The sequence below is a fragment of the Mustela putorius genome, unplaced genomic scaffold, assembly GCF_011764305.1.
Source record: "Mustela putorius furo isolate JIRA1106 unplaced genomic scaffold, ASM1176430v1.1 tig00003845_pilon_pilon_pilon, whole genome shotgun sequence".
NCBI lineage: Eukaryota > Metazoa > Chordata > Mammalia > Carnivora > Mustelidae > Mustela > Mustela putorius.
In genome coordinates this window covers 85,009,872-85,026,220 of record NW_025421998.1, presented here as the reverse complement: position 1 = coordinate 85,026,220, position 16,349 = coordinate 85,009,872, and the positions used below count along the sequence as shown (strand labels likewise).

Here is a 16,349-nt window from a genome sequence, read left to right as displayed (position 1 = left end):
AGTTGTGCCAGGATTCTTACTTGACTCTTCTCTCTTCTCACTACTCCTCTTGTGTCTGTCTCCCAGCACATTCCGTCCTGTGTCCTCCCAAGTGCCTCCCATCATTGTCTCCCAGTCTGTCTCTGGGAGGTGACCTGTTCAGCTGCCACAGTGCCCCCCTTCCCAGGAGCTTTCCTCACACAACCCACAATCCCTCCTCAGTGCAGGTAAGCACCCAGCCTTTCCTCCAGCGTCTGTGTATGTCAAAGCTCCTAGTGCCTGTCTGGGAGTCCCACTGGCTCATCCCTTCCCCATCGGGTGTGCTCCCTCCTGAGATCTGCTCTCAGCTCACACTCTTTCCATCCCCTCAGCAGGCCATGTCTGCTGTACAACCATCTGCTGTCACTCATCTGGTCCTTTCACTAGCTCTGGCCTCCCTCTTCCCTTTAGGTTCTCTTTTCCTAACCTCATTCCATCCCCCCTTCCTCCAGCCTCCTCCCTTTCAGTCCACCCCTTGCCCACAGGACCTTACGCCCCAGGCCTGCACTTTCAGCTCACCCCCCTCCTCCCCCCTCCCCGGCTTCCATTCCTTCTGCGCAGGGGTCATCTGATGCAAGCTGCCCATCGCGCTGCCCCTCCCCACTGAGACTGTCCAGATCCCTCCTTCCCTCTTGGTCTTTCTCCCTTGGCAACGCCACATGCAGGTTCTAGGATGTGCCTGTCCCCCTCTTTCCCCCCCTCTCTGGTCCTCTGTTGTCCACCTGGTCAAGCTTTTCAGTGAGAGGTCCGATACCCCATTGGTTTCGACGGTCCTCCCTCCTCCTCTGTGGAGTCTTGCTGCTACCTACTAGACTCCCACCCTCTCTGCCCCCTGGCCTAGCTGACGCTTGCTTCCTACATGCTCCCCCAGTGTTTCTAAGTGTATCGCCATCCACACCTGGGATGGCAGGCACAGCAGTCTGTCCTGTGTCCCTGAGGCCACCTGCCACAGGCTCCAGGTGGGGCCTGACAGTGCGGCGATGCCCTTCTTCTACCTCATCGTGCCCCTTCCGTATTTGTTCATGAGAGTCCCGAGTCGTCGGATGCCCAGGGTGTGAGGTCTTCCCTGGCCATTCCCGCCGTCCCAACTCAATGCTGCATATGCCACCCTTCTTGCCCCCTTGCCCCTTTTCAGCAGCGCTTCCTCTACCCATCCGGAGCCCCTGCATGTGTGAGGCCCTCTCCTTTCTCCTCTGCCGCCTGTCCCTGTTGCTTCCCTTCCACTCCCCTGACCAACTCCCTACCACCTGTCACATGAGGGAGTCCCAGCTCTTTTCCTTGACATCTGCTCCCTACTTGGCCTTCACTGCTGCACCCCACTCCCACCCCCAGGTGACCAGCTTCTCCGTCCCCAGTGAGCTATACTGAGGCCCTCTGATGCTAAAATCATGCTAAACCCTCTACCTTCTCAGGGCCACCATTTGGGAGGAGGTCCTTCTCTGGGCATTTTTCTGACCTTCCGTCTTGTCACCATCCCCTGCACCGACTCGGTTGTCTACAGCATTCTAAATGGGCCGCGACCTCTCCCATCTCCTCCTCCGCTGGCCTCCCTCTTCTCCCCCACGGTCCTCAGCGGCCATGGTCTTCCTCTCGCACCAGCTTCCTCATGCCCTTGTCCCCACATGGGGGACCCGGCTCCTGGTCTCTCCACATCCACTCCTTCTGGGCTCTGTGCCGCCCTCTCGGTATAGCGCGCTCCCCGATCCTCTCACCAGCCTCTCCCGCCCTCCCTGCCAGGCCCCATCACCTGTCCTTTGTCACTCTTGTCGCCCTGTGGACCACCTCTGCCCTCCCACACTCTCCCACCCCTGCAGACTGCTCCCCTGCACCCCTCCAGGGCCCCGGCTCAGCGCCCCTCCTGCTTGGCGTCTCCCCTGCACGGCGTCTCCCCTGCACACGCGGCACAGGGACTGTCCTGTGACCTGAGCCACCTGACGTTCCTTCAGCCACCCTCTGGGAGTCGTCCCGCTGGACTCGGGGTCTCCTCTGCTGAGCGCGCCCTTCTCCATCCTGCACCCGCTGCTCAGCCCAGGTCAGTCGTCTCTGCCTCAGACACACAGCGCTGACCCCGCTCCAGCCACTGCCGTCTCCCTCCGCCTTCCTCTTCAGTGTCCCCCACTGGTCTGCACCCCCGACCCGCTGACAGGAAGCCCCAGCCTTCAACCCTCCACCACCCCACCACCCCCATCCCCACATCGAACCAGAGGCCTTCTCGGCTACATCCATTTGTTCGCTGTCTGCCTGGGCCGGGCTCCTCCTCCCCCATGTCTCACGGCCCTGACTCTGCGGCCTCCCTGGTCACCTGCCCCGGCCTGGGGGCTCACCTGTTCAAGCGTCACCTCTCTGCCCGCCTTCCACTCGGCCCCTTCCACCCAGTGATTCTCACCCGAGGACCCACGACCCCCAAGACCGCCTATCAGCGTCATCGCCTGGGCATGTTGTTGGGTTTGCTTTTGCACTGAGCAGAGCACTGCTCCCCCTCAGATGTTCTGATAGGCCTGCCCTGGGGGCCGTGCCCACAGCCCCCCTCGGGTGAAAACCACCCCCCCACCCTCGGGGAGAATCACTGCAATGGAAGGCTGCCCGGACTCCCTGGGCAGCGCCCCGCCCTCGCGCACCTCTGGCCTCCTGCTTCCATCAGCGGCCGGGAACGCTTGTCCTCCAGGCCCAGCACCGCCCCAGCGGCTGACACGGGCCGGCTCTCTGCCCTTGGATCCCCTGCGTCCCCCCCGTATTTACTCTCTGACACAGATGGGCCCCAAAGCCTAGGCTACTTTACAGTTATACTTTTTTATTTCTTGGATTTGTCTTCCCTCGTCATCAAGAGTCATTCTTGAGTCTGACTTTTCTTTTTACTTAATATCCTATTCCATGCCTCATTCATTCCAGTGTTTAATTTTACTGGTTTTCAAAGTGCTTACTGCTTTTCTCCGACAGACCTTTGGAAATCTACTGCAGTCTCATTCTGTCCGCGCCGCCGCTCTGCAGGCGCTCCTCTGCTCTTCCTCCCACCCCGCGTCCCTTACTCCGCTCTCTTTCCCGGACCCTTTGTTTCTTTCTCTTCTAGATCTTGTTGATAACTGGAGCCTAGCTTGAACTCAGCTCCAAAAAGATAAACACACTCTAAGCTCCCTCACCAGATTTCCATCTTGTTCCCACGGACATTTTCTCTTCCTTCATTTACCCTTCATAGCTCCTTAATTTCCATACTATGATAAGTTTTGCAAGATTCACTATCCAACCACCTTTAGTCACTCTTGACTGTTTTCTCTATCATGCACTAGTGTTACTGTACTCTCACTTTTTCATGGTCTCTGCATATAGTAGTAAGTCATGCAACTTTTGTTCCTCTTTTATTTCCATTATTACTGAGGATACTTTTGTCCCTGAGAGAAAGCGAATAGGAGACTCTTCTAGTCCCATCCGCCCATTTCTGCATAGCGCCCCCATGCCTGCCTCTCCCTGCCCTCCCACCCCTGGCCCGTAATCTGCCCAGTACCGCTCTTCTCATCACGTCCAATGCCCTTTCTAGGTATGAATGTGTACTTCTCAGTGCCCTTCCATGACACCCTTTTCCCCTATGACCTCTGAGTCCCTTTGGACCCATTTCTTAACCTCTTTCCCCCTCCTTTGTTTGGAACCAGATTAAACACGCAGCTTGATCCCTCTTTTCCCCTTTGCCTTTTGCACACATGCCACTCTAATGCCTGCATGCCTTCTGACTTCTTTCCACCCTGCCTTCATGCCCTTCTGTACCTTCCGCCCACCTGTAATCCTGTATCCGCTTCCTCGATGCGTGCACTACTTCCACTCCCCTCATGCTTCTGCATCTCCTTACTGGAAGATCTTCCCCTTATATTCGCTCTAGTTACTTGGAAACAAGGGCTACTTCATCCAGTGCTTGTTTACTTAGTTTCCATCATCTGTGCTCTTCCTCGTTCTATTAGCTACTGGTACAGTGCCAAACCTTGCCTCAGTATGTCCTTCTGCACATGACCTTCCCCACTTGAAGGTACGTTTTGCTTTTCCACCCACTTTCTTGGTACCCCTCCCCAATTTTATCTTTTATTAACCGCTTATATACTGAGCATGTATCATTCTCCTCCACTCACTAGTAACTCCATTTGGCTCCTCTTTGTATTCTGCATCCACTGCTCTATCTGGTTCCATATTTCTTCTTTCCTGCAGATTTTGCTAACTGGCTTTCGCTTCTATTTATTCCTTGGTAGGATCCCTGCCACTTTCCTCCTTTTAAGCCCACTTGATGGGACCCGTCCCTAACCCTTCTCTTTGTCAGCCACACTTTGTTGCGCAAACATACAGCTCATTTTACTCCTCTCTCTCTTCTTTTGAGAACTGCCTTACCACACAGTTCTCTTCCTGACTTACCTGCTTTGTAAGTATAAGCAATTTTCATTATCCTTGGCTTAAAGTATGCTGAGTAACAATTTTTGTTAGTAAATGCTTACGTTGCTCTATTTTAAATTTGAAAAAGCCCTTCACATCTCCCTTTTAAAAAAAATCCAACCTATTTTCTCAACCATCACAAAAATATTATTACAAGAACTTTCAAGTATTTCTTATAGTATAAACCATTTTAAAGGACAACTACATAATTACTTAACATATAATTCATTCCTTAGTGTACGTGTTTGTGTGCAGTATACAGTGCTCCCATGCTAAGATAAAAGACCGTCCGTAAGTGCATTCTCCTTTTACGCTGCGAGGAATAATGAAAGGCTTTCAAGATAAATAACAAAGTCATGTACATTTTTTAAGTGAAATATATAAAAAAGAAACTTTTTGGAACATTTACTTACCGACTGGCGAATTGCTTGAGTTGTTCCACGCATTTTGTAGGGAAAGTGATGGAAACAACGCACAACACATTGAAAAACTTTGAGCATAGGAAGCAAGCCTATTAGCAGAAGAGCTTCAACCCCAGCAAACACATACTAGTCTGAACACCCTTGTGTGCAAAAAATAATGCTGACTTACTGTGGTTTTGCAAGCACATGGGGAGGGATATAGAGGTAAAAACTTCATGGTAACAAGCACTTTGATAATGTGTGTAGTTATCTGGTAGATGACACCTGCATCCCTCATTCTGGTCTATGTGGTATTTGCCATTTTGAACCCTGCACATCCCAAACCCAGCCTAAGTCATACCTCCCCTCTAACCAGCATCTTCTCTCCCTTCCTCTTTCTTCTCGTTTTACACACATCTTTTCAGTTGCTTCTCCCGCTTTCAGCCAGTCCTTACACAATTCCTTAACTTCTCAGCAAATTTAACATCACTCCCAGGTGAGTCTTCCATAATTTCTTTTGAGTATCTGCCCTACCAGATCTTAAGCATTCACTGTGAGTGCCCACCACTCCTCAACCCATAAGCATTCATTTGTTCGACAGAACAAGTACTCAATCCACACCTCCTAAAAAGTCAGTGGGGATGTTTTTAAGGTTTCCACCAATGGCTTATCAGGGTTTTTCTTAGTCCATCTCCTCCTAACCTTTCCCAGGAAGCAATCACTGAGTCATAAATAAGCGGAGACTTCAGGAGCCAGCCCACCCAGCTCCTGCTGTTCCTCAGGCCCCGGAGCCTCTCCCATTCCAGACCCAGTTCTAAGATGGGACAGCTGCTGTTTCTTTCATTCACACCTGTTGTGTCTTGCTGCCGTGTCCTTTTTTCCGGTGCTCTCTTAATTCCTACCGTGCCTCTGCGCTCACGTGCCATCCTCTTTTCCTTTGTATTCATTCGGTCATGACCTTGGGCGCACATAGGCAGCAACAGCCATTTCTCCCATCAGTAGGACTTTGCAAATAAGTGTTCCATCTGCAGGCAGCCTGAACATTGCTCTTCTGATCTTTTCTCCATTTTCCCTTTCTCCTGCTGCTGCAAACACCCTACGTTCCCTCCCTCATTCCTCCGCCTTTCAGCTGGATCATTCCAGGGAACCTAACCGCCTCCTCTACAGTTTTGATACTCAGCACAGGCTGAATTCTTGGATCTTCCTTATTTCCTACACTCTGTATGGAGTCTGTTTGCACCTTCCATGCAGCCTGCACTGCCCGAAGCTCCCCACTGTGGCCCATTTTATGTCCATCCCATTTAATCTCTCTCTAGCTTCTCGTTCTATTGACAACACCGATGGCTTCCCATCTTTTTCCAGCAAAGCCTTCTGGTAGCAACACATCATATTCCAGTTCTTATGTAAGCCACATCCCAACCTCTTTCCTGCTAATCTGATCATCTGAGTTAACATGCGACTCTACACTGAACTTCCAATTCTGACTCTCTGCGCGCTCCCCGTGCTGGCCTTTCCTGCCCTTCCTTGTTTGCCGTTCTGCAAGACCTCCTGCTCTGCACCGAGCCTAGATCTCCCGCTCCCTCTTCTCAGATTCCCGCCTCAGTTCTTCTCTACTTCTTCCTTCTCTCTCTTTTTAAATACATGTCTCAGTAGTTTCTCACACTTTCAGCCAGTTCTGACGTGATACCTTAATTTCTGAGCAAATTTTAACACCCATACTTCAACGACTTCTTAATTTCCTATGATTATTTGCTCCGTCATAGCTTATTAACATCTGTCACATTTTCAGCTTCCATCTCTGATCATAGTGAGGGAGCCGTTCTTTTTCTCTTGAGGTATTCTCCCTTAAAGATCCCCCCGTGCTGCTTACCGAACACAGACCAGGCTCTCACCGCACCCCTCCCGCTGCGCACTCCCATTGGACAAACAGGTCGCCATCGATGGCTTTGCATCAAGATTCCTCCTGAGCTTGCCCCCTAATTATTCATATCCGGTCTTTCCGTGAAAATTATTCCATCCCTCCCACATCCACACACCTACCACCCCACTCCTTTATATCCTAAGTTGTCTTTGTGGTTTTTTAAGAGAAATAAAACATTACACATATAATTAAGATTTCCTCTGTACCACTTCAGAATCACTTTCTTCTCCCTCACTATGTAATCTGATGCTTCTATATTTATCATTTTAATAGATATTTGTCTCCTTCAATAACATGTAATGCTATCCTTGAGGATTTTAAATACATGTATGTGTGTATAGACACACACACATACACACATATACACACACACACACACACATATATATACACACCACACACATATTCTTTAAAAAATTTCTCCCATCAAGACTTCAAGAGTTAATCTGCTTCCTGACTTCTGTCCATATGCAGGCCTTTAACTTATTATGTACACCATTCATTGCAGCCTTTAACACCAAATATTTTAACCAATTAGACCTCTTCTAAGACCAGACAGATTTCTCCATTCTGGGTTTCTTTAATCCACATCTTATTTGCCTTCTTGTCACTCTGACTACTGAGAAACTGCTCAAATTCATGAATGTGCCCATTACTTAACTCCTTTCTTCTTTTGTATTTTGTTATGCTCTGCATATCTTAACTACCCCTCCAGCTGTCACATCACCGATACTGACCACACAACACCTCACATCACGTGTACCACCGCCCTGCAGTGTACCCTAACAATGGGTACGCAACTAAGCTTTATGTCCCTTATGATTTCTAACCACTCAAGAAATACACATAATCTTGTCTACAAACCATTCACCCACACTCCCTGACTGGTCAATCCCGATGTATTCTAAGATTGCTAGCAACATCTTTTTAGAATTCATCTTAATCAAAGTCCCTTAAACCTGGTCTGCATTTTTGCCACTCCATTTACTAAGTCTTCTCTAACTCATACAGTGGTCCTTTTCTCCGCTCACAAACCCTCTCCCGCTTCTTATTCCATCCCAACCCTGGTCTAAGCATGTGCCTAGCCCATCAGCCTTCAAGAACTGGCTGCTTCTCAAACCCTTCCTTCACATCTGCAGCAATCTTCGCTTTGCTCTTCCATTCCTCTCCTTGTACTGTACCTCACCCCAGAGAAACATGCTGCCCAAGCTTCTGGGTCCCTCCTTCCAGCTACCGCCTACTTCCATCTCCTTCTTCCAGATTTCCACTGGCTCTTCAGGACACAGATGTCGGGTGCTCGCTGCTCAACCCACTGCCATCTCCCTGGTGTCCTACACTCATCACCGCATCCTCTCTTCCTCTCAGTTCAGCATAAACATCCATAGTATTCCTGCTACTGGTTTGCCTTTTATGGCCATGCCTCTCAGCCTATTTGACCTTTTATATTGAGCAGACATGCTACCTCCAGGATCTTTCCAGCAAAGCATCCTGGAGAGCAATATATATATTGCTTGAGGTATTTTCTCTTGAGACTCCACCAAGTCCGACTCCACCACCTTCTTACCTCACTCTCTCTCCTTGTTAATACACAAATCTGACAAATGTCCAACTCCCATTTCCTCAAGTTCCCATTTGGCCCTCTCTAATGCCCTTCCGTATTTATTTTTCTACCTGTACATTTTGCAGCCTTGCATAACCCACGCATCCCTCTCCTTATTGTTCCCGGCCTCCGTCTCTTGCTCTTCGTTCATGCAAGTCTCCTCGGTTGCTTCTCTCACTTTCTGCAAATCCTAGCATCTCCTTAATTCCCGAGCATGTCTTTAACATCCTGTTAAAGTACATTCTTTCCAGTATCCCCTGTGCATCTTAACCTTTCAGAGTGGGGAGTGATGACCTTTGGAGGTTCCCTCCCCTCGGGTCCCCACTCCCTCACTCAAAACCAAGTGTCTGTTTTTTAGACAAGCCCTTCCCTGAGAGAGCAACTAACCAGTCTCCTTCCTTTTCCATCATGACCTTTGGCCCGCGTGTGGTGCCATATACTTCCAGTTAGCGTCAAGGACCATTTCCATGTCAGTATTCAGTGGTTTATCTTCTTATCTGATGGCAGTTTTAACTGTGTTTTACTCCTTTTTCTTGATTTTTGCCTCATAAAAACCACCTTCTATTCAGCATCCTTCTTCCATGCAGAGACTACGGACGCACTTACCATTCCCACAGATTCAGACTCCCTTCTGGAGAAACCAACACCTCCGATTCAGCCCTCACTGTTCAGACTGTGGCCTGGACCGCAGGTCCGTCCACTGTGGCCGCTCTCCCCTCCCCTTCCGCAGGGCCTCCTGAACAGCTCCCTTTCCTCACCTGTGTGTAGCCATACCCCCCGCCTTTCTTTCTTCAGTGGTCATGACTGGGTTAACGTAAAACTATTCTACAGAGTCCCTACCCTGCACATCCCCGTGTCCCTCACTCCAGCCCTCTTCGGCGACCTTCCCCTTGGCCCGGTTACTCTCCTGCAAGCTCCCTGCCCTAGCCTGAGTCACGGGGCCCCTTGCCCTATTCTAACCTTCCTTCCCTCCGTATCCCCTGTCCTTTCGTACAGTCCCCCCAGTTGCCTCTCTGTCAGCGGGTGCTCACATGACAGGCTGCTAGCAAGACTCATCAGAATGGCTCATCTGCCTTCCTCTAGAGCCGTGGTTCTCAAACTGTAGCTCGTTAAGACAGACTCAGCGGCTCAGGCGGGGCTGAAGCACACGTGTTAGGAAGCACTGCTCTAAACACTCCCCTCAGCCGAGTCCCTTCATTAAAAATTTCCCACCGAGGCATCAAGACCGAGTCTACTTCCGACTTCCATTATTTTGCAGGCCTTTCTTTCTCTCCCAGTACACGCATGAGTCCCTGCGGTGTGGCCTTATGCCCAACATATTAGGCCAGTGAGGCCCTTCCTTGTTGCCGGCGGGGTCCCCATTCTGGGGGACTGCGTGGTGCACGTGGTTTTTCTTAGTACCACGCCGGCTCCTGAGAGTTGCTCTCTCCACACTGCTCGTCTTGACCTTAACCCCTCTTCCCCGCCACCACCCCGCACCTCTGGCCCAAGTGTGGGGCCTTCTCTTTCCAGTCAATACCCGACATTCTTCAGGTGACCTTTTAATCTGGGGGCAACTGTAATGTCACTCTCCCATTCCTGTCTCCTATTACCTGTCCTGCCCTAAAGAAATAAGCTGCCTTCTCTTGAGTACCACCCCCCGCCCCTCAGGCATGGCCTCCTCCTCAACAGCTCTCCACCAGGTTCTCTCCCCACTAGCAAAACATCTCCGCTTGACAGTAAATTCTAGGGTGACTTCAGTGTGGCGCTCACGTGACAGTTATCTGTATCCCTTCGGTTGCTTGCCCTGACATGTCTTTATTCCACACAGTAGAATTTCATCTACCACCTGTACAGAGAAGTAACAGAGTTCTACTCAAGTTGGGTTCCCACCATGACCTCTGGACACTCGTCGCCCAATACTTGTCCTCCCAGCTGCAGACACACTACTCACACAGCAATCCGGGGTCCACGTGCTGTCCTCGCTTTGTACCAGGGGCATCTCCATCCTTGTCCTTCCAGTCCCCCTCACTAGAACAGCCAGTCCCCTTCAGGCCCTATATACTGCTTTCAGTTTGGCTTTAAGACCCAACATTTAAGGGCGCCTGGGTGGCTCAGTGGGTTAAGCTGCTGCCTTCGGCTCAGGTCATGATCTCAGAGTCCTGGGATCGAGTCCCACATCGGGCTCCCTGCTCAGCGGCGAGCCTGCTTCCCTCTCTCTCTCTCTCTCTGCCTGCCTCTCCATCTACTTGTGATTTCTCTCTGTCAAATAAATAAATAAAATCTGTAAAAAAAAAAAAAAAAAAAAAAAGACCCAACATTTAACAAACCAGACAGACCTCTTACAAGATCTTACGGGATTTCCCACTCTGGGGGACTTTATTCTTCCCCTTCTCTGTCCCTGCCACTCCCCCTGCTCCCCACTGCTCCGCCCACAGCCCTCCCTTGGTGCAGTCTCCACCGCTCTCCTTTCTCATGTCATCTTTGCCCCAGGCACGGCACCATAGCCTTCCTCCCCAAACCTGCTGATCTTCAGGCGCCCCCACCTCTTCCGCAAGCTCTCCCACTCTTTGCCCGGGTTGACCCCAAATGAGCATCTCCATTACCTACAGAGCTGCTTGTCTGGTCGGCTCCCTTCTTGGTATCATCTCTCATGGGTTTGGCTGTTGCCTTGTTCCTCTTCCTTGTTCTGTCCCTGCTCTGCCACGTGCACTTGGCCCCTCCATTCAACCCCAGCTTTCACAGGACTCCTGCGCCTCACCGTGGCTGACATCCATCCACCCTAGGCTCTTTAACCTTTCACTCTGTTGGTCACACTGTGGCTTCAAGGGAGAGTCCCACATGGCACTCCTTCGTGACACCACTTCTTATCAGCCACTTCCTCTCCACACACTCTCTCCTTTGGTTGTAATCTAGCTTTGCTCACAGCTCTCTGCTTCCTGTCAGCTCTGCGGCCTCCCAGCGCCCTCGTCCTGATCTTTTGTGTCCTTCCCTCCTCGCATGTTCTAGTTCACTCCACACCTGAAGTGCCCTCCCTTCTTGGCTTCTGGCCTCCAGCTTCTCGCTCTTCTCCTCCATGCTATTTTCATACCAGTCAGCCCAGGAACTGTCACTTTTAATCAAGCCTTACATGGCAGGTAGCTTCAAAGAGCAACCAACTTTAACGGCACTTCACAAAGTAAGGTGGGACACCTCACCCAGCCTCCTTTACTTGCCCCCTCTTGACAGAAGGCATGGGTGCCAGACACTTCTCTTCAGATGTGCTCCCTCATCCTCTTCAGCCGTTCCCCACGGCACAGTAAGCTCTTCTCCGGACAGACCACCTCCGTGCACACTACTAAGTCAAGACCGGGATCTCTAAAGACACCAGCGATAGCTTTTCATTAACTTCCCTATCACCCAAGTCCTTCAACTCCCAATTTCCCTCCAAATGGGGGCCCCAAGAGCTGGTCCACCCCTGCCTCTGACTGAAGTCCTTGCTCCTCACACTTTTTAATACTTCTACACAAAACACCCAAAACGTAACCAGTGACCTGTTTAAAGCTCTCACAGGATGCCCCATCCTAGACCTCCTTCATCCCTCACCTGCTCTGCCTTGTGGGTCTTCCACTACTGTGTTTCCTTTTCTCTGCTTCCAGTTTCTCCATACTGCGTCACGACTTAGACTTACGGCCCAGGAATGACGCCCCATCCTGGCAGCCGTTACGTCATTCCTTAGTGACTCCTTCCCATCTGAGAGCAACTTAATGCTGCTTTTTCTGTACCTTTCCTCCTTTTCCCCTACATTTGTCCTAGAGAAAACCTTCTCTTTCAGCAGCCCTCCAGCCACGTGCAGAGCATTCCTGGGGATTCAGCACTCTTTCCTGGTGGGTATTTGCTCCTCGGATTTGGCACTCACTCCTCGAGTGGCGTCAGTCTTCCCACACGCTGTGTACGGCAGCCGTTCCTGTTCGGTGCAGTCCGGACCTGCACGGACTGCTATAGTTGGCGTTTTACATCTAGCCCTTCTACCCCTTTCTAATTTCGGCCCCACTGGCCATAGCCTTTAAATTATTTCAACAAAGTTTTCTGGAATGTTCTCATAGCCGCATGTCTTATTTAATCAGTCTCCCCTCTGGTGGCTGAGACCTGGCAACTCCCTGCTGCGTGTGCTGTGCCCGGCCTGACCCCCACGTCTCTCACCTGGCTTCGTTTCCAGCGTCTGTCTTTTCTCTAATTTGTGTTCTTTCACACAGGTCTGCTCAGTAGCTACCTCTCATTTCAGTCAGTTCTCTTAAGACAAGCCTCTTCTGAGAGGAATTTTAATGTAGCTCTCCAGGGCATTCTGCCCTTACTCCCTCTGGTTATTTGCCTGGCTTCATTCATGGAATTCTCATCTTTGTTATGGCAATGGATTCAATATTGTTCTCTTGCCAAGAAAGGGCCTCCTCACCCCCTCGCTCATCACCCAGTGTTAGCCATCCTTTCTGGCAACATCCATAGATTGGTACCAGTGGTTTTGCTGGAGTTCACCTTAGATGCCCTGTAACCTCTCCTTCTATCAGCCAAACCATTTACTTAAAAATTTGTCATAAACATTTCGAAACATTCTAATACTATTTCTGTTTGCTATCTTAATCTGTTTCTGGATCACTTACCTACACATTAAGTGTCTTAGGTCCTTACTTATACCTAAAATTCAACCAGTTTGCCCCAGGTTATGGTCTAGCCCTGTTCCCAGTTGTCTCCTATTCCTCTTGCCCATTTGCCTGTAGCCTCCCTGCTTACTCAGAACCAAATGGGATTCACATACTCTTGCATTACCCAATGTCTATCCTGCTCCTCATTCTTACTTGATCATGACCTTTGTCCCTGCCATAATCCCGTATCTCCTCTCTTTGTCTGAATACTTCAACTGACCCATTTTAGGTCTGTTAACTTCCACTTCTTTCTTCCTTCTTCCCTTTCTTTCCTGCAGAAAACCCTACACTAATTTAACCACGATCATTCTTTGACCAACCCCCTGTTGCACTGAAGTAAAATTCTCTAGTCTTAACAGGTACACTCTGTCCTACGTGGCACAACCCACTACTGTCATCCGTTCTCAAGGTATTCTGTTAAATTCGTTTGCTCTCCAAACTCATAACCTGTTTTGTATAGGATTCCCACGGGTGGCTTTAGTGATTTCTAATATTCCAGTCTCTTGACTGCCTCCGCAAACCAGAGCCTGTTAGAAAATACCTGGTCTCTTTCATTTGAAATACAAGGTATTCAAATTTGTTCCTAAACAAATTCGCTTCAGCACGCTATGTCTTAGCATCTCTTCTCATTTCCACTTACCCCATGGCCCTTCTGGTGGCTTTCCTTTTTTGTGTGTACCTTCCACTGTTTACTTGCCCAATCTCTTTTGCATCCTTTGAGATCCTGTTAAGCTGTTACATTCTTTCAAATATTTTGATTTCCCCCAGCTGTTAATCCTGCACTCCCTCACCGCCCTCTATTCCAACTTACAGAATCTATGGCATGGAGTTGTAGTGTCACAAGTACAGGCAGATATCTGCCCCCCCCCACACACACACCTATTTAACTCCTAGACAGTCTGCTGAGACAGAAGTCATGTCTCAGTCATCTTTTTACCCAAAGATCTGACACATTAGATCTAATGTGTACATGTCTGATGTCAACATGTACTGACATTTACCACATACTTGACTGGAAGGAGGGAGGGAGGGAGGAGGGAGCTTAAACTTGAGACTGAGCAGATGGAAGTCCCACTACCCAGCATGTCTTATATGGTCTTTACATCAGAATCTGTTCTTTTCCTGTCCTTCCTATCCCCCAGATAACTCTCTTACCCCCCAGTGTCTAGTATGTTTTGTACCTGACCCTAAATGCCTTTTCTAAAACATCCAGACTTAATAAATGCCTGCCTTCCATCCGTTCAGAAAATCTCTTCACGAAGACTTCCCTTTCCAAAAATGTATCCCCCGATTTCCATTTCTTTCTTATTCTACCATTCATCCCCAAACAATAAGGCTCACTTGTTTTTCCATTCTAAGACACTGACTCTACCAATGCCAGAACCTCACTACTGACCTGCTTACTGCAGGTTGAAAGCTGACATAAAGCACATTCACTCTGGTGGCCTGGCCTGTGAACCCACTGTCAGTCCACAATCTAAAGATAAAATATTGATACTGAGATTCTTGAAGTACTTAGTGTTAATTTAATGACCTGTATGGTTTTTTTTTTTTTTTCCTTTGTCAGCTCCTAAAAGTAATGGTTCTTATATTTTTCAACATGTACTCTTGACAAGCATGGCAAAAAGCCCCCAAAGGTCTCTCCTGGGCTGCTTGCTTTATGCAAATATGGAAGCAGTGTTGCCCATGTTGTCTTTTCTGTGCTATTCTAACCCATGGTGGGGGATGGGTTTTAGAGTCATTTTGCAGAGCTGCGCCCACCATGGGCAGCCGGGACTCTGCAGACTTTGTGCCTGCACTGGCCCTGACCCAGGCTCGCCTGCTGTTTCTCGCCCAGTTACAGCCACCTTTAGCTGCACCATGAAGTTCACGGTCCGGGACTGCGACCCTGACACTGGGGTTCCGGCCGAGGAGGGCTATGATGATGAGTATGTGGTGAGTCTGCCCCCCGCCAACCCCAACACTGCCTCTGACACCGAGTGACTGCTGCCTGCAGGAAACATGCTGGCGACATGGGACATGCACGGAGGGGGCTTTAGTTTCCCACCAACCACAGCTGAGGAGGACCTGGACAGAGCCTCCTCTCTAAGAGGAGTGTGTCATGCCAAAGAGAACTGGGATGTGCCACTTAATGACTGAGTGAAACAGAACTCACGCTTTGATGTCTTTATAATGGGGATAATTAAGAGATGAAACAATTACATGATTTTCATGGAGATCAATGAGTTTTATTTCAAGTATTGCTTTTTTTCTGTTTTTGTTTAGCAGCATTTAGTTTACTTCTAACGTAGCTACATCACGGACTGAGAAGCTTCACAGAATATAGGGAAAAGTTTAGTAGGGATCAGGCTATTAGTGAAGGTGATGTTCAGAAGACCAGCGTGGCCTTGAACGCGAAGGTTAGGTGTGGCAGCAAGACCACTTTATACCCCAGGGTTACGCATGTTGATCTGAATGTAGCTCTTGCCAGATGTCCTGTTTTCTGCTTTCCTTTGCTAAGTCCTACATCGTTAGATTTATCTAGACCACAGAACTTAGACTACTTGGGTGGTCAAGTTTTTCCTAGTCTCCTGCAAAGGAGAGCATACCAAATGGTAAAACCATTCTGACCAGTCCCTTCTGTCCTCATGGCGTCCTGAGGACTCTCCTTTACTGAGCCCTGCTCATTACCCCCTAGCTGGAAGATCTTGAAGTGACCGTGTCTGACCACATTCAGAAAGTCCTGAAGCCGAATTTTGCTGCTGCCTGGGAAGAGGTGGGAGACACCTTTGAGAAGGAGGAGACCTTTGCCCTCAGTTCTACCAAAACTCTCGAAGGTGAGAACAGTTTTGCCATCTGTGTATTGCAGGATGAAACCTAATGGACGTATTTATTATTCCAGAGTTGTCTCTTTTCTTTACATATTTCATAAACCATTTTGCTGTCTTCATCATCTAACTGAGTCAGCCGGGTTCTAGTCTGGTGGCTTGTCCCCTCAGCACCTGCTGGGACAGAGGCAGACCCCTAGGCTGAACTTTCCTGATACTGTTGCATCTGTCCCCTCAACACAGAAGCTGTCAACAACATCATCACATTTCTGGGCATGCAGCCCTGTGAGAGGTCAGACAAAGTACCTGAGAACAAGAATTCCCATTCCCTCTATCTGGCAGGTAAGAAACTTCCATCAGATTCCCCCTTTGTATGGTTGCAAAATAGGAACGGGTGTGCACAGGCATCACAGGGGTTGTAATTTACAGCCCTGTCAGTGTGAATAGTTTGTTTTAGCTGCTCAGTTATTCACAGGCTATCCTTAGGCTGTTCTTTGAAGAGGTAAGTTTGACCTGAGACCCTTGAATCACTCCCAC

At 49.3% G+C, this 16,349-nt stretch overlaps 1 protein-coding gene across 4 annotated transcripts in view; it reads left to right on the top strand.

Annotated features, from left to right (window-relative positions):
- COPG2 (COPI coat complex subunit gamma 2) overlaps positions 1-16,349 on the top strand; it is a 116,991-nt gene that overhangs the window by 99,785 nt on the left and 857 nt on the right. For all 4 annotated transcript variants that reach the window (XM_004741746.3, XM_004741744.3, XM_013050443.2 and 1 more), the window contains 3 exons: positions 14,843-14,940; positions 15,683-15,821; positions 16,056-16,154. In XM_004741746.3, coding sequence (XP_004741803.1) covers positions 14,843-14,940; positions 15,683-15,821; positions 16,056-16,154 — 336 coding nt within the window. The remainder of the gene's footprint in view (positions 1-14,842; positions 14,941-15,682; positions 15,822-16,055; positions 16,155-16,349) is intronic.